The sequence below is a fragment of the Ammospiza nelsoni genome, chromosome 1, assembly GCF_027579445.1.
Source record: "Ammospiza nelsoni isolate bAmmNel1 chromosome 1, bAmmNel1.pri, whole genome shotgun sequence".
Classification (NCBI taxonomy): Eukaryota; Metazoa; Chordata; class Aves; order Passeriformes; family Passerellidae; genus Ammospiza; species Ammospiza nelsoni.
Window position 1 is genome coordinate 24,241,552 of NC_080633.1, and position 22,560 is coordinate 24,264,111.

General features: G+C 38.2%; 1 protein-coding gene across 2 annotated transcripts in view; it reads right to left on the reverse strand.

Annotated features, from left to right (window-relative positions):
- The window catches only part of CDK6 (cyclin dependent kinase 6), a 131,461-nt gene that overhangs the window by 52,529 nt on the left and 56,372 nt on the right, over nucleotides 1-22,560 (reverse strand). For both annotated transcript variants that reach the window (XM_059481648.1, XM_059481639.1), the window contains exon 4: nucleotides 21,823-21,990. In XM_059481648.1, coding sequence (XP_059337631.1) covers nucleotides 21,823-21,990 — 168 coding nt within the window. The remainder of the gene's footprint in view (nucleotides 1-21,822; nucleotides 21,991-22,560) is intronic.

A 22,560-nucleotide genomic window follows, 5' to 3' on the forward strand; every position in this document is an offset into this window, starting at 1 on the left:
CCCGCTGTAGCTGCAAATCCTGTCACTGCCTAGTGCAGATGGTTCTCCTCTCCATACAAACCGACAGCCTTCACATCAACTTTAATCTTCTTTGGAGAGGTGGCCTAATGCCTGCAATCTGCTCTTGCTTCTTTTCTCTGCTATGTACCAGTACAGTAAAATGACTTACGACATTGCATATAGTAAATCAGGAATATAAAACTTCCTTAAAAAGATGCCAACACCTTAACTGTTTATAAGGACAAAGAAAATATAAAAATGATATCAAACTAGCATGTTTATGCAGCCTTCTGTTTTTATCCAAGTGTTAATGCTATACTGTGGGCTTTTCCCTAAACCAGATAACTGTAAGGACTGATTTCATTGATGAGTTTAAAAAGGCAGCATTCACTGCTACTGAGGGTCTCCTTCTTGCAGCTGTTGCTGCGATGGGTTGTATTTAATGACATTTTCTCTCTCCACCCTCTGAAAACTTAACACCTATGATTTAACATATAAAACTCAGCTTCTGTTCAAACGCCTCAAAACAATAACAATGCATATGCATTGATGTAGTTTTATTTCTTGTAACAAAATCATTAGATTCATGAAGCAACAACTGAACTGCTCCATACACAGTATATAGTTAAAACTGCAGAACTGAAGCCAAAATATGCACAGCTAAAAGGAATGTTACAGGGGGGCCTCTCTTAGTGAACAAAGCAGGCTCAGTTTGGCTCTTTTTCCCTAGCGCTACCACATCCGCACATCGTTAGTTGGAAAATTCCAGATATATGCTGTAATTTTTTGTGCTTTTTTTTCCCAGTACACTTGAGGCTTTAGTGTCCAGATGCCATTTTCCCCCCCTTATCTGTCCCTGCTAGTTTGGGTCTTTGCCAGTTGTGGTCAACAATTAATACAGCAAAAGAAAAATACAGTACACTCCCTGGCAACTGGCAGAGGCTCACAGGAAATACCAAATAAAAACTTTATTATGTATTGTTTAACTATTTTGTTTGCCTGTGGGCCACCCTGTTGTTGGTGTAATTTAGAAAAGCAAGCTCCATCTGGATGATCTGTGCGCAGGCTCATTGTTCCCAGAATCTGTCACGCACAATCACTGCTTCAGCCTGTGGCCCTCTGCAGAAAGAAGCAAAGGCATGGCAGCCCTCCAGCCTGCATTCCTTTTCATTAGACAACTTGTGACCAAATGTTAGAATAGAAGAGTAACCTTTTAATATTCATGTAATTAATTTACTTTCCCCTTTAATTATAAACCTTCACGTGAAAAGAAGAAAATAAAAAGACTTCCCTTCATGATTCTCCTCCCTCCCCCATCCTTTCTATCTGCTTTCTGGGACATGGAAGGTGCTGGTTTCATTACACATAGGTACCAGTACTTCTCTCTGTTGGGAAATTTGCATGGCCAGACCATGTTGGCAGCCTTTTAGTTTATGTATTAATTGGTCTGGTACATGGAATAGATTCTGAATTATAATAAAATGGGAGAAATTAAATTCTTTCCTCTGTATGCCCCTGCAGCATCTGCTTCCTTGTCTTAATCAGTGGGGTAATCCATTGAACACAAAGCCATTCTTCTGTATTTGAAAACACAATAGACATCTAATTGAAGTTCCCTTTCACAGTAAGGTCAGCATATGACTCAAAATACTGTGTCAGCTGGGATTTTGGCTGTGCAAGGTTAGGTGTATAGGCAGTGCTTTGTCAGTTCTACTTTGCTGGAACATGGAGGCATTTTTTATCTTAGGTTAGACCAATATTGAACTGGCTACCATGATGCAAAAGTCTGCCCCTACAATTCAAAAAGTGCATTTGATTGCAAATGCATCTGATGCTTTAAGGTCTCATCATATGAGTTAATTTCAGCACACTGAACTGGGGCCCTAAATTCCACATGGGTAGTTCACCTTTTAGTTGCTACAGCCCCTTCAAAGGAATCCAACTGTAGTAGGTAATAATTTGAGTAAATGAAGCTAGGGTGGAAACTGCCTGCCTCCAAGGCAGCATTTAAGTTCTTACTGCCTGGTTTTGAGTGCAGTTTAAAAAGGTGATGAGGGCATTAGGGATTCACAGCCACTTGGCATATCAAAGGATGGGGGCCCAAACACACTCAAGTATCCTGTATAAAATGCAATGGTTTCCATGGCAACTGAGGAACTGTTACTGAACTTCAGTCATTTTTCTTTTATTAAATAGGTATACCACCATGTTAGGTCTGCAAGAGATCCAACATATATGCTAGTGCTTTGATTAGTTCATGCATCAACCCATCATATGAATAGAAAGCACCACAAGAGTATTTCTGTTGTGGTCACTTTAGCAAAAAAATAATGCAACAAGTCAGAATGTTTTAGACAAGGGCAAGGCTTAAAAGTGAAAAGTCCTTTACTTAGTAATAAAATAACACTTAATTGGGTTGGAACATTTCTGCCTGTTCAGTACCTTTAGTTGGGAATACAACAAAAAAGATGGCATTTTTCATATTAATTGCATATTCAGGGTATAATATTTCACATACTCACTATGAAAGAATTCCAGTTATGTGTCAAATTAAACTACTTGCATATAAAAAAGTAGCATCTTCTGCCTAGAAGGCAAAGCAGAAACTGGAAATAAAAGTGAATTCAAACACTCCTTGGCCTAAAGCAACAAGAAATTAAAAAAACCCAACCAAGTATAATGCAACAAAAAAATCATTGTCATGGTACTTAGTACGGCCTAATTTTTCCTGTCAATGCATTGACTGTCTTTTTATACTTCCTCAATTTCTTTTTGCTCTCTTTTCTCCTAATTCCCTCTGTGTACTGTACAGACTTATGGGTGTGCCACAAAATATACAATTTTTGTGGGAAAGAAAGATGTTAGAAACTGTGCTAAGCCAAAATCAAAGAAAGAAGTAGGATGCAGGATTCAAAGGAAGAGTTAGAATGGACTGTATGACAGCTAGAACTCTACAATTTTAGAAAATTGCAGTATACTTATGATGAGTCATTTAAGATGGAACAGAGGTCAAGGTCCTCCAGATTCTTCCCCATTTTCACTTCCTGAGCAAATAAGCTTAAATACTAATGTAAAAACTCAGTAATTAAATCTACATGAATTTTAATGACATTGCTCAGAGGGTAAAACCATAAGAATGAAAAGCAATACGCATAACTGCATCTGGATGCTTACAAATATCAAAGGAGAATAATACACTCCTATAAAGAAACCTTTTTTCCTCTGAAGAATAGGAGATAATGTTAAAATCCTTGATTAAAATAATTACATTGACTAATTGAAAAAAATAGTCTATTAGCTAGGAATTTATTAAAATGGAAAAATTTAATGCTTGGTCGTAAATATATAATATGGTAAAATGTCTTCAAAAAAGAATACAGATCTTGATTCAAACAGAAAACCAGATCTTGATTCAAATCTGCGCAGCTTGTAACACAATGATGTTCTGTTCCACGATGACGGAGTTTCAAAGGAATCATCTCTGCTGAAGGGATTATGATGCAAAAGCTTAACTTCAGACATGTCCTTTCCCACTGTGAGAACAGAAATCCATAATTTCTCCAAATGACCACAGCCTGATAGGACATGCTGTAACTTCCCATTCCAGCGACCAAATCTGAAATCCCTTACAGTAAAACTGTAAAACTAAAAAAAATAAAAACCCTGTTCTACCTGAAAACTGTGGTGGAAGCATGCAGGAACAGTTCTGCTGAGCGTCTCACCTGGACCAGGTGCCTATACAGACCCACTAGTTCTTGGAAATACCCACAGCAGTGTTCAGAGCAGGATATTTCAGTCCTGAAAGGAATGTTCCATCAGGATGAAAAGGCTTCTCCATCTTAGCATGCACCTCACTGGGAATTAGTGACACGTTTGTGTTCATACCTCTGAATGGGTTTAGGGATATCTAGGGAATCCTCAGAAGAAAATGAGGGTTGTCTATTTAGCACTCCTGCTGTTCTTTCAGACTTCTGAGCTCATCTGCATCTACTGTCAATGAAGTTATTCATGCTTATCACAGAATCTCAGAATATGCTCAGTTGGAAGGAACCCATCAGGATCATTGAGTGAAGCTCCTGTGTCTGTGCAGGACATCCCAAGAGTCACACCAAGTCCCTGAGAGCATTGTGCAAACCCTTCCTGAACTCTGTCAAGCTTGGTGCTGTGACCATGACCCTGGGGAGCCTGATCCAGTGTTCAACCACCCTCTGGGAGAAAAACCTTTTTGTAATATCCAGCTTAGATCTCTCCTGACTCAGTTTCATGCTATTTCCTTGAGTTCTCTCACAAGGAGACAGATCTATACCAGATCTGTACCAGAACCTGCCCCGCTGCTTCCCCTTGTGAGGATGCTGAAAACCACAATGAGGTCTCCATCAGTCTCTCCTCTCCTCCAGGATGAACAGAACAAATGACCTCAGTCACATCTCATAAAACTGCCCCTCCAGACCTTTCACCACCCCTGAGACTCTCTTTAATACCTTAAGGTCTTTTTTATTGTGCTGTCCAAAACTGCACACAAGACTCAAAGTGAAATTGCACCAGCGCTGAGCAGAGCATCAAAAGAAAACCTAATGTGGACATCTTCTCAAGGCACAAGCTTCTCTGTCATGATGATTTGACTAGCAACATGGAAAAAGAAAAATCAGACCTGAATACCAACTGTATAAAAACCATTACTTACCTCAAAGAAAGCAGCAAGTGATCAGAGATCTTATTTCAATGAATATGAAATACAAAAGGTACAGTTCCATCCTTCACTTTCAGCTTATTTGTTTCATACAAAGTATGAAACACCTTCCACTTTTTAATTCTATTATATTGTATTGTAGCCTACTACCACTGCTTGTGAAGCTGCTGAAGGCAGAGGAAAATAAAAACCCTTTGATTTTTAATATGACTTAGAAAGCCTCGGGCATTTTGTACATTTTTGACTGCCTATGATAAGGAAATATATAAACAGTCCTCTTATTAAAAAAATTATTTCACCCCTTGGCATGAAAAATAATAAGAAAAAATTACTAGTGAGTAGCCAGCATGAAGGGTAACAGTACACAAAGGTTACTCAATACAAAGAAGAATTAACATGCACTTATCATGAACATTTTTATTTCTAGTCAGTCTAACAGCTTCCTCAGTTCAGTATGAATCTAAGAGTTTTGGAAGGATTTATGCATTTTACTTGCTAATAGTGTGAGGGTCAGATTACAGTTGCAGTGTATCAGCTGGAGGAAAAGTAAATTCTACATAAGCACAGCAGTTCCTCTCTCAGACAACCTGGTCTTTGCACACTATGCTGCACACTAATGACACAGACAAGAGTAAAAAAGAGCTCCTTAATCCTTAATTCACCAATTGAGAATTGGTGAATCCATTCTCAAGAACCAAATTTCTTTAAAAAGATGAGGGCCGGAGCTATCAGACAGATCTGGATGACAAACAGCACTGAGAACAGAAGGGAAACAAGCACATCTACACATAAAGTAAAAAAAAAAAAAAATCCAAGTTGGGGGATAAAAGTATCTATCACTGCTTGTAAATTCTAAGAACAGCTGTAGTTTTTGTCCTCGCTTTTCTGAGTTAATGTCCAAAACTACAGAACAGGATAATGTGTGCACACATTCAGCTGTGTATGACTTCCATTTTCAGAATCTGATAGTTCGATACTGAAGCAGTGCAGAAGGTGATGTCACATGTGGCTATACATAGAAAATACACAGAGCCTCCTCACAGCAGGGTGGGAACTCCACCCCCTCGAGGGCCTCAAAAAATCTCTGCAGGGTAAATATATAGCTGATGTTGTAAACACAAAGTAGAGCGAGACAGAATTCAGGAAACTCAGGCTAACTTCAGATGTTTACATTGACTATAAAAACTGAAAACGGTCTTTACATTGAGACAGACTTTCTTCTTTTCTGGATTAATACAGATTCTTTATTTAAACTTGTCAAAACCCAATGTATACACGTTCTAACTTTTGATCTGAATTTACCTGATGCAAACATTTAGTTTTTTAAAAATTCACTCATTTTATGTAAATTGCTTTTTAACAGTTGCATCTATTACTGCTTGCACCAAATTTCATTTTATATCATGGAAATACAGCTCTCAGTAGTTTTGCTGATAACTGAAGTTATGGATACATTTTCATCTTTATGTAGCACTAATTCTCAACTGGCTACTACAGTTTAAAATGATGAACTCAAAAGTACTATTCAACAATGTCTTTCAATGTTATTTCCCATTCCTGAGCCATTGTAAGATTTTTCATTCTCTACTGCAATAAAAAATAGATCACTAGCCAGGCTTTACGAGTTTTAATATGTTAACTTGTCACTGTCATGTCAAAAAGAAAAAGGGGGTTGTGTCCTGTGAAGTACCAATGAGAAGTCTGTGGCCAAAACCATGGACTGGATAAGCACTTATACCAACACCATGTCCCGAAGTCCTTGTTGTTCTTTGTATACTCCACTCCTTCAAAGCAGCTTGAATATTTGTTCACAGAATGTGTTTGTACTTTTCAAACAGAATATGAAGACCTGGAATGAGATTCTGGCCACAGTGAAGTTAAAAGGATGTTTTCCATCAACTGCATGGAAGCCAGGATTTCATAGCATGGAGATTCAGGATTATTGTACTGGTTTACCGTGCCAGTTTCCTATCAGCAAAATTTGAAGCTAAAACCAAACTGGCATAATTTTCTTCTTCATTTGCATCAAAGGGTCCTTGGTAGTCAAATAACTGTATCTGCGAATACCAAGCTTCATGTTTAAGACTTAGTTCATAATATAAATACATTTTTCCTACAAACTCAAAGTTTCTACATTTTTGGAGACTGATAGTAATACAAATGGCCTTGATTTCTGTTGAAATTTATTTACTTAGTCCGTAAATGACTTGAATTCATCTGGCTTCATTGTATGATATTTTTCAATGTAAAGTGCTTTTAATGTCCTCTGAAATCACAGCTCAAACCATGTTTAAACCTCAAAGTCAACTTCCAAAAAATCAGGGAAGTCCATATTAGAAATACAAGGGGGATTTTCCCCACTCTGTTCAATAAATGTAATTTTTTCTCTACAAAATCTAGCTGCAATTTTCATACACTGATTTTTTTTTTTCATGGACTGGTGAAAACTAGTTTTCCAAAACTAAGTTATGTAGTGACTTTGGTCCATTTAACAAGGTCAGACTGTTTATTCTTGACCAAATTCTTTCCCACTGTAAAAAGGTACTTTTAAATGCCACATTCCAAAACAGTGCCAGTAAGTCAATGAAGCATATTTTCCCACAAGAACTGATACCATGCACAGGCCTCTCCTTATTTAATTATTCTAGTGATTAAATTACATAAGGTGCACGATATCTTCAGTGTCCCAAATAATTTAAATCTATCAATCTACAATGCCAGCTGTGCTTTTATTAACTTAAATAGTTTTACTCATTCCAAAGCAATACTGTCTGAGCACCATCAGACAGTAAAAGAAACTAAAAGAAATGTAAGTAAAAATTCTAAATATTAAAAAAAATAACCAAATGCAAAATTCACTGTTGATTTAAAGACAGGCCTTCTTATTTGCCTTATAAATTAGCTTAGCTCATTGAAGCCTTGTTGATTTACATGTGACCTACTGCAACAACCATAAGAAAATACAAACCAGTAAAGTATTTTTAACTTTTAAGCTATGTTTGCAAGCTAGTTTGCACTTAATGGAGCAAGAATATAAATATGTAAACAAAATTAAGGAAAACACCATTACATTAAGAAGATACATATCTACCTCTGATGCCTTCTGTTTAGATGCTACAATGAGCAGAGATGTGTTTTTTCTTAATGTATCATGGCACCCAGATCAACCCAGCATACTAAACGTCACAGCAAGAATTTCAAATTTTTCAGTCATCTTCTTTTGCATTTTAAGAATTAACTGATTGTTTCTGACCTTACAAATACAATATGAAGCAAACTGAAGAATTGTGTGGAAAGATGTACATACAAATAAAACAGGGTTAAAAGGCATCAGCGACATCTTTTTTTCTGAGATGTACTGTGAATGGAATTACAGCACCAGTGGTGGAACACATTCTTTGAAGTGATCAGTAATACTCCTGCAAGGTAGTCAAAACTCCTCTGCCTCAAATGGACATAAGAAGTAGATATTATGCTTATAGTATATTAGAAGAAATGAACTCAAATATTCACACTGAAGATGTTAAAAACATAATACAGGAAAGTGTGCTCGATTATAATTTGATTCCAACAGAACACCTTAAATATTCACATCCCTCTTCCCCCGACTAATCAAAAAAATTTCAAAATCTCTATGTGTCTTTTCACAATGCATACATATACAAACTTCCCCCGTTTTTCAGACACAACATCCTCAGGCTATATTAATTTATAGTATCTTTTGCCTGAAAATTTAATCAAATTAGGGGACTTAGTTATTTTTACAGTATAGATGAGGAGGGACAAGAAGATGTAAAATGGTGATGGAAGTCATGGATGTTTTATTTAATAAAAAAGGTGCAGAAAGTCTTGTTTTCCTGAAAAAATCAAACAGGAGGATATAGTTTTCCTCCAGGACTTATTTCAAGTACTCCACCCAGAAGCTCTCAGCTTTCTCAGCATTTTGCTGTACATTTTCCTGCTGATGTCTGTGACTTAAGTGTCTGCATTTGTGCACTGCTTCCCATTGCTCCTTTCACCAATATTTCCTCAGAAAGAGGAAAGCTCATCATCTGATTCCTGCAAGGCAAACTGTGGTCCATGCAGTGTAAATGACATAAATGTAAATTATTAGCTCATACCTATACAAAATGAATGCTGAGGCACACTATAGGTTCAATGATTTCTATATGCTATCAGAATGAGTATTAGATGATGATTCCAATCCCTTTTGTGCTGGTGCACAAAGGTACACAGCTAAACGTTTGTTTTGTATGAAAACCTTCAAAACTGCAGATTCTTGACATAAGTTTTCTCTTATGTTTGTGTGCAGCTTGCCTGGGATCCTGTAACTAGTGAAGAATTAACTCATTACAATGTCTGCTACTGACAGGCCTCTTGGTTCCTTGCTTTGTGTACCTTCAGCTGTCTCACAAACTTGCCTGCCACTGCCATTGAGCATGATGGGTTTCCCCACTCTGAGCTCCAAACCCATCAGCAGCTGTGCGCTGCACTGTGGCTCTCAGCGAAACAGTAGCAGGTTGGATCTGTCTTTTGGGAGGCTGCTGAGTGGCTGTACAACCACGGTGTACATATTCTGCACTTGTTTTCCATGTTCTCTGTTCCCTCCACTAAAGGAAACTCTTCCTCTAGGTCAAAAAGGGATTTCCCGGTCCAAAAATGTGGAACAGTTTAAGAAGCATAGCTGAATTTTTCTTTCACTGATACCTGTAGTTATCACCTGATGTTTCTCCACACTCCTTATAGTCTGTATCTCATCTTTAACAGACTACTATCATCTGCTAACATCACTGGGCTATCCAAAGATGATTTTAAATTCCACATGCCAGAAAACTTTTCATCTTACTTTCAAGAGTATCATAATGCTCTTGTCTGGAAGCTTCTCATAGAGCAGAGGTTCATTCCAGCTGCCCCAGTGGATAAGCCATACACATTCATCCTTCTGTAAACTACATGAAAAGAGAATATAAAAATCTTTTGAGGATTTTTTTTTTTTTTTGTTTGTTTGTTTTTTTTGCCAATATATTTTTCATGGTTCCACTTAATGTTGCACTTGCAATCAGAACTTCACCAAGGTGCTTAATCTGTCCTGTCCTCAAATGACAGGGCAGATACTGTAGAGATTCACGTAACACTAATTAAATGTCTGGATTTTGCTGAGTGGTGTAAAGATAGGATCATCATCCAAACTTGTGGCATTTCTGAGTCAGTACTTCCATGGAACTGTAAGCTCTAGAATTTGTAACCAATATGAACAGAAACAGCTCTGAAAGAGTTTTGAAAAGTAACAGGTGAAGGGAGAAGAACTCATAAGAACTATTTCTAAAACTGAAAATTAAAAACTCTTGCTAACTTATACAATTCTTCAGCTCAAATAATTTTGCAATGTTGAAATGCATAAATAAATATTCTCTAATGTCCAGTACAGGCGAGCGGCCGTGGAGTTGACAGTTCTGTAGAGCTGCAAGTTTCTTGTCTTCAGTGGAAACTCCCCCACTCACAAATTGTGTGTGCCAAGTCAAAGATCTCTTTTGGAAGCATTTCATCGTCCACTAAGCATTCTTCCCTTTGTTCCACAGAACAGAATATATGCTTTTTCAGATCCTTTGTGCTAGGAATAACGCTGTTAAAAATGTTTCTTCCAAACCCAAGTCATTTACCCTAAGTATAGCAGAAGAATCTGTGCAGTACAGGAGAAAAAAATACTGTGGACTGTCTTTTCCACTACCTACTCAACTGTTCCTGCCCCAGCCAAAGAACTCCTGCTCTGAATTGCCTCCTAGGTTTTTTGATAGTGTGCTTTTTTTCCCCATGCTTTGGACTTGCTTGACACTACATACTTAGAACAGTTAAGGTGAAAAGGAAGTAGTACAGCATTAAGGGTACTATTTACTCACTGCAATAAACAATTCTTACAAGATAAGGGGATTAATTTTGGATGATAATAGCCATAAAAAATATGGTGCAGTCATTTCTGAATCACAGCTAAGGGTAAAACCCAAGAACTAGCTGAAAGCACATCTCTTTCTCTATATATTTCTTCAAAACTTATTTCTTCTTTCCTGCCAGTGAACAATGAAATAGCTGTTGACATGGCAGGTTTCCATGGTTACAATCTTGCATTTAGGGCCCACACGGTACAACCTATATCACCGTTAAATCAAAAAATATCTCCTGCTTCCTACGTACAAAGTCCCTACTCCCGTTATTCCTCGTTTAAATCGACAACATGACCTCAGAACTCAATCAGCATGAACTTGCAGGTTGTTTTCCCTCCTTTTTTTGCATCAGTTTTCCTCTGTTTCTGTGTTTAGTAGATTAATTGATCATGTTTCTTAATGCTAGCTTGTTTTGGCTTTTTATCATCTGTTCTTTGTCACTCAGGCCCAGTAAATGATGAAAACTCTGAGCCTGTTTCAAATCACTCTTAACTTTAAAAGCAAAAATGTACTGAGTCTTCAAATAGTATGCAGTCATTCCATTTTTAAATTATTTTTTCTTCTTTACTGGAAAGCTACTACCAAGATGCCGAGGTCATTACGACAGTTGCCCTGGAGAGCAGAACAGCTTGCTGACTGCAAACAAATTATCCACAGATCAGCTCTTCCATGCTGATCACAAGTTTAATGTGTATTTTCATAGACTGCATCTGTAGAACAAGTTTTCCTTGCATTTATTACAGAAAGAGCAAAATCCAATGCAGTGGTTAATTTATCTGGTCCTTCAGCTGTTCTGATTCACACTTGAATTCTACAGACTACTGCAGTATACAACAACTTTGTGCATTTTAGAACCCTTGTAAGTTTTATCTTCAAATCTCCTTGCTTATTCAAATCTCCTTTAACAAATCTCACAATTTTTTAGCACATCTCATTCAGTAACTAACCTATGACAGTTTTGCATATTTCATAGAAGCAGTTATGCATTTTATTAGATCAGTTTCAACTACTACCACTCCTCTGACAGACCTAAACAAAACCTCAAACCTTTGCTTGTACCTCCAAGGTCTGGCTTCCAGTCAGGTGTAATTTACTGAACTATATTGGGAGTTTTTGATATACAGTAAGATGTCCTGGCTGGTTTTGCACTTTTGAAAAGCATTCTGCAGTCATCTTTCATGACACTTCTATTTCACTGAATTATTTCTTATTCTTGGCACTTACATGACTTTTTCCTTTTTTATAAACACTAGTATTTTTACTACTTACAAGGAAATGTAGTTTATCTGATCAGAATCTCTTTTTCCATTGTCTTTTAAACATATAACTGTTCCGGAGTTTCAGAGAAGCAGATTCTAACTGTATCATCTTCTGATTCCTTTCAATAAGAAAACATTCCATCTCCATGGCAAATCTTAAAAATCCCCAGAGTCCTTTTGGCTTCTCTGCTTTACCTTGACTACAAACCCCCATCACTGTCAGCCTCTGTGGTATCTGTGTGTCATAAGAATCCAAGTGTCCTTGAGTGTCTCTCTCTTCCTCCTCTCTGAAGCTTTCAGTACCCAATCCTGCTTGAACTGATGGCTGTCCTTGACATTTTACATCATGGCCTTATAATGGACCTGAGCAGCTGAGGCCAAGTATAAATGCTCAAGTGCTTTCAGAGCTGGGCTGCTTAGAAAAGTTACCAGAAGTCTCCTTTCTGTTCCTTTTCCTCACCATACATACAGTGTACAATGCTGAAATGAGCTTCCCTGGGATCTTCACTAGGCATTTATATTATTTGAGCTGGGAAAATGTGAGTCTACAGGATGCACAAAAAGTAACAAAATTATAAACAATCTTCTGATGGATTCATTTTTAGGTGCAGGTGTTTACTTCCACAGTAGTCTATGCTCCTGCTTACTTGTGTGTGCTGATTTTTCTGCTCAAGTCCTTTCTGAAGGTTGCTTTTTTTAATGACTTCCAAGTTTATCCAGGCTTTTCTGGTATCCCTGGTTTCATGGAAGGTCTGACCAGGTTGGTTGTCATTTATTGATGTGACTTGCCAGGATCATCCCATTTCCAGATGGGGAACATTGTAACCGGACTTCCCATTCCATCTGGAATTTTTTCAACTTGCTGTCCCAACAGGGATTCAATTCTTGCTTTCAGATCATCTTTCATCCCTACCTGTGAAACTTTCAGGTGGTATTTTTGCTTCTTTAGTGAAGGGTCTCTCTTTTACACCTCATTTTAAGTTTTTGTTCTTTCATAGCCCATATTTAAATTGTAAGCCTCCTCTGGTTTTGAAGACTATCTCCTTTATTTGCTCTGTCTCATCCTAATAGAGTTTCATGAGTCCTTTCTTTGGAAAATGAATTTGGCTCTGACATTTATGCCAATCCCTCTGGCCTGCTGATGGCTTTTTCCATGATGAGTGGAGCTCATGAGGTACATTTCTGAAAAAGCTGGCTATATAATGCACATCAAATCTTGAAGGGGCAAATACAGAGATTTGGAACTGGAACAGACTACCACAGTTATCAAAATTTGCCAACTTGCATCACAGAAATTTGCCATGCTCCCTCTCAAAGTTATTTATATTTCTTCCCTGCAGTGGCCCTACTGTAGGATGTTTCAGAATCTCCCTATTTGATTTCTAACTTCCTGACAAAGGTTATTTATTTGAAGTTATATAAGTTACTTTAAACTAACTAGTTCTCTTGCCATCACTGGTTTTTTTAACGTGCTTTCACTATCTGGGTCCTTGATGACATTTTTAGGCATCAATTGCATTTACTGTTATGATTCATTCTGTTAAAGTAATTCAGATTCTCCTTGTCTGACAGAGTGTCCCTTGATTGTTACACAGAAATCTGTCCTTCCCCATGACTAGTCCTGTCCAAAACCATCTCTCAGCCACAGAGAAACTGAGCAGCTTACAGTATTCTAGATGAGGTTTGATCAACTAATTTGCATTGTGGCATCAGTATTTTATTATTTCTTATAAATTATCCTACATGTAACAGTCTACATTTTCATATGCTCTTTTCCTGCATCTAAATGATAACTCATAGTCCATACATGACCTCTGCAGCTTGCTACCAAGCCATTTGTAAGGTCCCAAAGCTGAGGAATTAATCTTGTAGCTCAGTAAATCTTTTAGTCTAACCTATCTTTGTCTGGATTTATCCACTGAAATGCTGAAAATGGGAAATCTAGAGAAATCTAGTTGAATTCTTTGGTGACCTGTAATTTACTGAAATCTGGAAAATCTGAGGCTAATATACTTCCACTATTTATCAAATTAGTTATCTCACCACATTTTGCAAGGATGAATGTATTACAGCTATAGGTAACTGACCTCTTTAAGGCAAATACACGGCACTGGTCATCTGCTACCATTTAGCCTACAATAACAAGGAATATAATGGAGTTAAATTAAGAATGGGACATTGAAGGCTGGACATCAAGGAAAAAGTGATCTGAAAGTGATTATATAGAGGCTTTTGAACAGGCTCCCATGGGAAGGTGATGAAAACTCTATTTCTGGGCACATTAAAGTTATGGGCAAAACATTACAAATGCAACAGAGAACAATCTTACTTGTTTCACTGGACTAGATGATTTCTCAGCTCTTCTTCTGATCTCAAGAATTCCACACCAGCAATGCTGAACAAGTACTAAATATTGTTAGGCTAAGAGGAATTTCCTGGGCTGTACCTGTACAAGGGAATTCTCAATTAGAAAAGCCTCCTACAGCAGGACTTTGGCCAGCCTGAAGAGAACATTTACAGTTACTTCCCTGCCACTGCAAAAAAGTGCCAACAACTCATTTTTATTACACATTAAGCCCTAAGAGCATTTCTGTCAGCACTGTACAGACACCTGCCTTCACTCTGGAGCAGCAGGAGCTCCAAGGACAGTTTGCTGCTTGGTCTGCTCCTCTTGCTTTGGATGTCTCACATTCAAGTACCAAACAGGCCCATGCCTGCTTATTCTGCGTGCTCTGATAAGAACATAACCTCAGGCTGTATTTTAGTGTTTCAGGATGGTTTGAAATTATGTGGGAACAGTTTTGTAAATACACAGGGAGAGACCTTGTCAAACAATCAAATTGTTTTTACAATCCAGCCCACTCAATTATCTCTGGGAGTAGATGTAAAAACAGAGCCACTTAAATCAACGGAAAAATAGTACAAAGAAGATGTAAATCACTGGGTGGGGGAAATGCACCACATATTTTTACATCTGAAAACAGGAGACAGAAGTATGGTCACACAAAAGCAGGATGCTCTTTTATAACATAGAGAAAATAGGCAGTAGTGATTTTCTCCCTTCCTTTCTCTCTTTTACAACCTCTGCCCTGATTTTTTTAGCAGACTGAGCATGGCCTGTTCCTTATAAAGTCAGTTCTACATCCTAAAGTCTGTTCACCAGGTATTTCTTTGAAATGTCTAATGCAGTACTGTACCATTACTCACATCTACTGTGTCTTATTAAGTGAAAGAGAAGAGAAGAGAAGAGAAGAGAAGAGAAGAGAAGAGAAGAGAAGAGAAGAGAAGAGAAGAGAAGAGAAGAGAAGAGAAGAGAAGAGAAGAGAAGAGAAGAATGCTATTTTATCTTAACATCAACATGTGAAGGCCTATTTCCACTGAGTACATTTTTCTTGCACCAGTGGAACTGTGCTGTTGCAAAATGACACCAATTTTCACCCTGAGGTGAAAAGGCAATGCCTCAGAAAAGCAGAATTAAGAGGAACCTAAGTAATACCAGGTGTCAGATCTAAAACAAAACAAAAAGCTTTTCTCACAGTGCCGAAGTAAACAGCATCTCAAAGTAGAAATGGTTCAAAAAGCAAGCAGATTAGTTTATGAAAGATGGGTACTTCAGTAATTTTTTAGACAATGATCTAGATACAAGCTGTAGAATTGGAAATTGCTACATTTCTGATTGTTGAGAGCTTTATCTTCTCTCCCTCCTGAGCACCCTCTCTTAAACATTACCCTTTGATAGAGCACACAGTCAACCTTTGGTCCAGCCCAGCAGAAACCTCCTTTGTTCTGATATAAACTGTGCTCAAAATTGCCCTTATTTTCCTTTTTTTTTTTCTTTTAACCAGGATGAGGTAAATTTATTCTGCAGGCTTGCACTGGTGCAGCTGCAGGGTTGCAAAACATGCAAAACTCAGCTCAGTGTGGACAACCTCTGTCCTCACATATCACATATTCTAATCTCTGCAGCTTTGGAAAGGGGTTTTCTGGAAAAGGGCACAGAAAATATTCTCATGTGAAGCCAATTTGCTTGTTTACTGTGAAATAATTTACTTTCTTTGAAAGATTAAAAGATAGGCTTTTTGTGGTTCATGATAAACCTGGGTCTGAATCAGAGCAGAGGGCTGCATTCCCTGCATTCCTGACAGGTCTCAGGGGTGAGTCCTGGCATCAGCTGCAGAGGAACAGCACAGGGCGCCGAATGCAGGTCTTGGCACCGTGGGGGTAAAACACACTTCAAACACTGATACAGATGCCCTTAGAAGTTTTGTTACAGTCAGATACAATAATAGCCTTAAATGAACCAGCTGGCTGGTTCACCTAACACCTTCAGAACAGGGTAAATCAGCATGAACTGCGAGGTATTGAAAAACATTTCCACCTCTGAGTTACTTTGGTTATTCGAGGCCTCAGCTGAACACTTCAGATGTGGTTCCATAACTGACCCCACCAATCTCAGATGGTGGTGCCCAGGGAGTGGATGTCCCCATCCTTCTGCTCCCCCTCCCTGTGTGTCAGTGCTTTCAGTCTTGTGCCCATGCAGTGATTTGCATCTACTAAGCCACCTGGAAATTAGTAACTACTTTATACAGGGTTCATTTTCAGTCAGACTGCAAGGGAGCAACCAGTAATGCTAAAGAAAGGGAAGCGTGCAGTCAAAAGCAGGGCCACCCTTTCAGCAGCAGTAGAAATGTTACATCTACTTACACTGTGAAACAGCACCTGTAGATTATTTCTAGAACATGTCTCTAGAAGTTACCAACCTTGTTATAAACCCTCTGACTCTGTGAGAGCAGGTAGCACAACTCTTCCAGACAAGCCTTAAAAATTTAAAGGTTCTTTTGATGAGCAACAAAAATTAAGTTGGTTTTGAAAATTATCTTATATGATTATAATGTACATAAGTAAGAAATTTCTAATTTCCTAACTTTGTTAATGTGTATTTCCATACTGCCGTTTGATTAATATTGTGACACCGAATGATCTGTTTTGTCATCGTTATTTTCATATAAATCTGGGTTTTTTTAGTGAAAATCTCATCAAAAGGCATCAAAAGGCATCATAAATATATCTTAAAATGTTTTTGGTTATCTGCAGACCTTACAGTCAACATGCTGATAATGATTTTTGTTCTTAAGATGACTCCAGAGATAAATGACTCATTTTATGTGATGGAAATAACCTTCCTAGAGGGTGTTGGGAGGATGCAATAAAGATCCCACCAGATGTTAAAATATCTGAAAAATTCACAAATTTTTTCACAAAGCCAGACACATAGACTTTTCATGCAGAACTGTGTATTAGTAGGGAAGAGAGATTTTCCTTAAATAAGACAACAATTTTGATCTTACTGCACTTCTAAATAGCCACAAACTCCCAGAAGCAGCACTGAAAAGCCCAAACCCACTTATTTTGATCCACTGGATGCCTGTCTGTGTCTCATTTTCCTTTTCAGGGACTAGACAAATGCACCATAATGAAAGAACTGAGGATGAGGGCCCAGACGTCAGGTGACATGCTTCCCCACGACACTGAAGGGAAGGGCACATCAAAACAGTGCAACTTCCACCAGTCAGAGGGGAAAGAGTTATGACCTTCTTAAACCATGCACAAGATAAAATCAAGTCTCAGTGTACTGATTTCATTAGGACACTCTTTACACTTAGTTTAACCAGTGGCAGGTGGTTGCTTAATTTCCATAGGTGTCCTCCGATGTCTGATGGTAACTGGGAGCTTTAAATAGATTGCTGAATCAGATCCATTTAGGGATCCTCAATGGATCTCAGGTTAAAGCTGTACTGCAAAAGACTTGGAAGAGGTGGCCATTAAAAAGAGGAAAAAGATGACAAAAAATGAGGCAAAGAAAAAAAAAATTTGTCTGTGCTCTCATCAATCATATTGCCTCAGACAACCATTTACATTTACATTATTTACTAATGGAGAGCATTTACTGGAAAACTACGATGCAACAGTGGGAAGGAAACAGAGAAGTACTCATTTCTTTTTGGAAGAGAGTTCTTCTGTCATTTTTTGGGTTTGTTGCTGTAACTAACTTACATATTTGTTTTTAGAGAGTAAGCCCCGTTAGTGAAAATTATTTTATGCTCCCTTGCTACTATACCAACAAAATGAAATCCAAGTTCTTGCATGATGTGACATGTAAACCATTTGCGCTGAAGTGACTGCCAGAAATGGATGGAAAGTTTTTATCCTGAAGAAATACTCAAATAAAATACTAGCATAATCTAAAATTATGTACTGAAAGTAACTGCAGAATATTTTGCGTCCTCTCTTTTCAGAAAATGTATTTAGTTGGGTCTAGTACTCAACAACTTACAGCATCAGTAGAAAAAGTGATCTACTCTCCCTTCTGTGTTGGGTAAATCTGAAAAAAAGTGGTTTTTTTTTAAAAAAGGAAGACATAAACCAATTTTGTTGGCATATCATGGGAAAAAAAACCCTTCAGTGTGCTGACATCTAAGGTAAAGCATGCATGTTTTCAAATAAAGTATTATTAGTGTGTTACAAACACTAACATTTTTCAGTTTCACTCAAGATCCTGATACAGGCCAGGTTTTAAGAGCTGGATAGCCCCAGCTCCACCTAGATGCTCTGATCACAACTGCATGCACTTATCTCACTTAACATTCCTATATGCCATGATTCAGCTTCATTTCCTTTCTTCAATGCGGTCAAAAGTCATCAGAAATAGATAAATGGATTATTCCTTTTTGATAACACAACTTCAGATTTTCCAGACACCCAATTGCTCCTTTGCTCAGAGGAAGTTAGCACTGAGCACCCATTTTTCTGCACCAGGAAAAATGTGACAGTTCATTAGCTTTTGCTATCCAACTCTAAAATTACAGTCACATCAATCTACCTCCTCTGTCCTATGGAGCTTCTCTGTTATCACAAGGCTATTCAAAATTTCCCCAAGGGCCAAGACCAACACTTGGAAAAGAGTCTAACTTTGCACGAAACCAAAAGCATGCCCTGCCCTCCACCAGCTCAGACACCCCCGCCCAGCCTCATTCTTCCTAGTGCTGTTATTCCAGCCTCGTATCAGCTCTCAGGCTGAACACGGCTGGGAGCAGTGATCTCCACCCTGGCCCCCCCAGCCCGGGTAACCTTAGTTTCAATCTTTAATTCATTAATTCATTCATTCACTGACAGAAATATCAAGAGGTTTCTTTAAATGACAGCAATATGCCTGCACTACCGGTCTGCCAGAAGGATTCTTCAGCATTGTGTAAATAACCAGCTGTTAGAGAGAGACTGCTTTGAAGTTACCACTTGCTGCACCCACAGCACTTGGGCTGGATCAGTTTTTACTGGGCTACTTTCATGGCAAGCTCTTTTTGTCCCATCTGAAGAGGTTCTTTGTGAGCAATGAATGAGGATGCATTTGGGAATGGTCTGATACTTCAAAAGATGATTCTTGAAGTTTATCTTGCAGCAAGCTTCTCCTCTGAAGGAAACACTGCAGAGCCCTTGTATTGATCACAGTGATAGTCTTTTATCACTGGGCTGTCTGCACTATCACTACCCAAAGCAAATCTTTGCAAGCTCTGACTTTTATTAATTGATATATGTATATTCTGTCTTTTATAATGCAACACATTTTTTCTGCAAATGCTTCAAAACAAGTTGGTCTTGCTGAAGCCCATGAAAGTTTACTCCCTGTCTGATGACTATCTGCAATTTAGACTATTTTTGTGATAGTAAAGTCAAGAATGTCTTTATGTTTAAAAAACAGAAGTTTAGGGGGTTGGAGCTGCTTTGTTTAGCTGTGTTTCCTCTACTAGGTTTCAATGGTAAAAACAGAGGTAAAAACAAAGCAGCATTTACACACCTAAGCAGCTAGGCAAAGGTGGAAGTTAAAATCAGAAAAGGAAAATTGACAGCAAAAACACATTTAATACAAGTTTCTAACCTGCAATCACTTTGTAGGAGCAGTGAAGACTGACATTTAAAACCATACCACATTTATCACATCTAAGCAACACACCCCTATAGTTTGCTATGTACTCAGACACAAGTTTATTTCGAAGATGTTGAAAACTGTTTTAAAATACTTATTAACTTTTAACTAACTTTGAAACTATTAATTTTTCAACTTAAGAATACCAATGTCATAGCCGGTTTTGCCTCTTTTTTACTTACATCTATGCACATATACTTGATTTATCCCTGATCACAGAATAATTCAACTATTTTAATATTCTTTAGCTTAGCTGCAATGACACTTGGATGCTTATCTGAACATAGTATAAACTTGAATGTGGATAATCCCTAAGGCCAAACATCTCTTGTTCACAGCAGCACCAAGAGTACCAGCTCATGGGTTTTAACACATGATTTCTAGCAGGCAAGTATTAGATATTTGAGCAAATGCACATACTTTACAAAGCAATCCTGGCAGCGTTCTCTTTTGCTGTGGTGGATTTCTGGGTGTTTTAAACTTCCTTCCTAAGAAGGTTACATGGTCATGGAAAAACGCCTGCTCAGTTCTGTAGGTATTTTTTCCTCATTTCATGCATATGAAATGAGGAAATTTTCAAATATGTCCTTCTGCAAACCTTGTGGCATTCTGCAATTTTAGCTGAAATGATTTTATGCATCAACAGAAACACTCCTTGAAGCTGCTACTGAGTGGTAGCTGGGAAACAAAATATAAGAAATTCAGGAAGAACCTTTCTGTTCTTTTCTTCTGCTGTGAGTTACACTACCAATCTTCCCAGCCAGATTCTTTCACCTTCGGACTAGACTACATCCTACAGGCAATGAAAAAAACTAGCCCTAAAACACAGGTTTACATCTGTTTTATGTGACAAGGATTCTTCCCCAAGATGATGTAATTTTCTGCTGCTTCCTGTCTTTGTTCACTCTGAAGCCAGATGGCCATAGTTACATCACACACAATGGGAAGACCCTTGCACAAACTAACAATGAGAACGAATTCTTGTCAACATGAGCCAGGTAATTTTACAGTATGGTGTAAAATGCAAAGTGGATCCTTTCAGTTTCTCTTTTCAGCAGTTCTGCCTTTTCTGTCTTTATTATGAGAGCTACTGTCACGGCAGTTGGGATACTCAGAATAGAAAAAGAAAACAAAAAAATCATGAACAGGCAACAAACCCTAGAGATACCAAACATGCACACAGCATGGCAGCTCCTCAATATGCTCCAGAGATGCTGAGCCAAGCTACAGCAGCTGATTCTGGGGGCAGGGCCAGCAAGCGTGGAAATGGGGTCAAAAAGCAAGGAGCTGGCAGGGTTTCTCCAGCATTAATGGAGGAGAGAGCTAAATCTAAAAGTGAGCTCATGTCTGAGCCAAGGACAACCAAGAGAGCTGGTGGGAGAGGGGCAACAGTGGCAGGAGACCTGGTGATACTTGGGGTCCTCTTTAGCATCTGGCTTGGGAAACAGCTGTGATTTTGGCTCTCAGGTCCACCTGAGCTTCCTCCAGCGCAACCCTATTCGGAATAATTCAGTAACATATGGAAGGAAGCACTGAATGCATATTCACAGAGGTGGAAAATCAGAGCACGATGGCGTGGCATTTTCACAAGTATCTGTGGGTTTTTTTCAGGCAAAATACCTGGGATTCAGCAAGAGCTTTATCTCAAAATGGATACTTCAGAAACTTTAACCATACCTGTCTGACTTAATTTACACAGGAAGACAGTATCACTACAGAAGCTTAACAGATGGGAGTTTCAGAAAACTAGCACATACTTATCCCTCTGTAATCAGTCATGATGGAATTAGAGCCAGTAGTCAGTAACTGATTACCTGATTATAAGATAATCACCACAAATTCAATCCTGGAAAAGCTGGAAAGCAATTGTTTTCAGAGACACAAGTAACTTCAGTTGCAGACATGGTTCACACTGCTATGCTAACAGAAAAACAAAAGCCTTCAGAAACTCACCACTGAGGTAAGAGCCATCTGAAAACTGTAGATTCGTGCGAGGCCAAAGTCAGCTAGCTTTATCTGCCCGTTGCTGGTTACAAGGATATTCTGGGGTTTCAGATCCCGATGCACCACACGATGAGAATGCAGAAAATCCAGTCCCCGAAACAGCTGAAGCATCATATCCTATATATAAAGAAGAAATCAATATGCAGTTATCAAGACAAGGTGGCAGGCAAACAAGTAAATCCCCTGTCATAATCTGAAAAAATAATTTAATAAACATTGACTTAAATACGTGCATAGGACATAACACCAACTATTAATATAAAATGGACAGGATGTTGCTAGAATGAATGGAAATGAACCAATGTCCTTATCAAGTTAATGTATGGTTTCTAGTTGAATTATCTGAGGTTGATTAACAGTAGTATAAAGATTAATCAATATACTTTAAAAAATAGCAAAAGTATATTTCTAAATCCCTGGACAACTTCAAAAGAATGCTGTCCAACTAAGAAAAATACATAGCAGTTTTTGCTCTTAACTTTAAACCACATGGTACTTTGTATTCTCACCGGCTATTGTTCTGGCCTTCCATGGTGAAGTGCATTTTTATAATTCGTTTTAACAGGCACAATGACCTGTTTCAAACAGAAAAACTGCTTAAATGGCAAATTTAATTTTATTTATTGTTATAGAGGGAAAAAGTTCACTTGGCAAAACTTGTTGTATAGTATTTACTGAATAGGACAG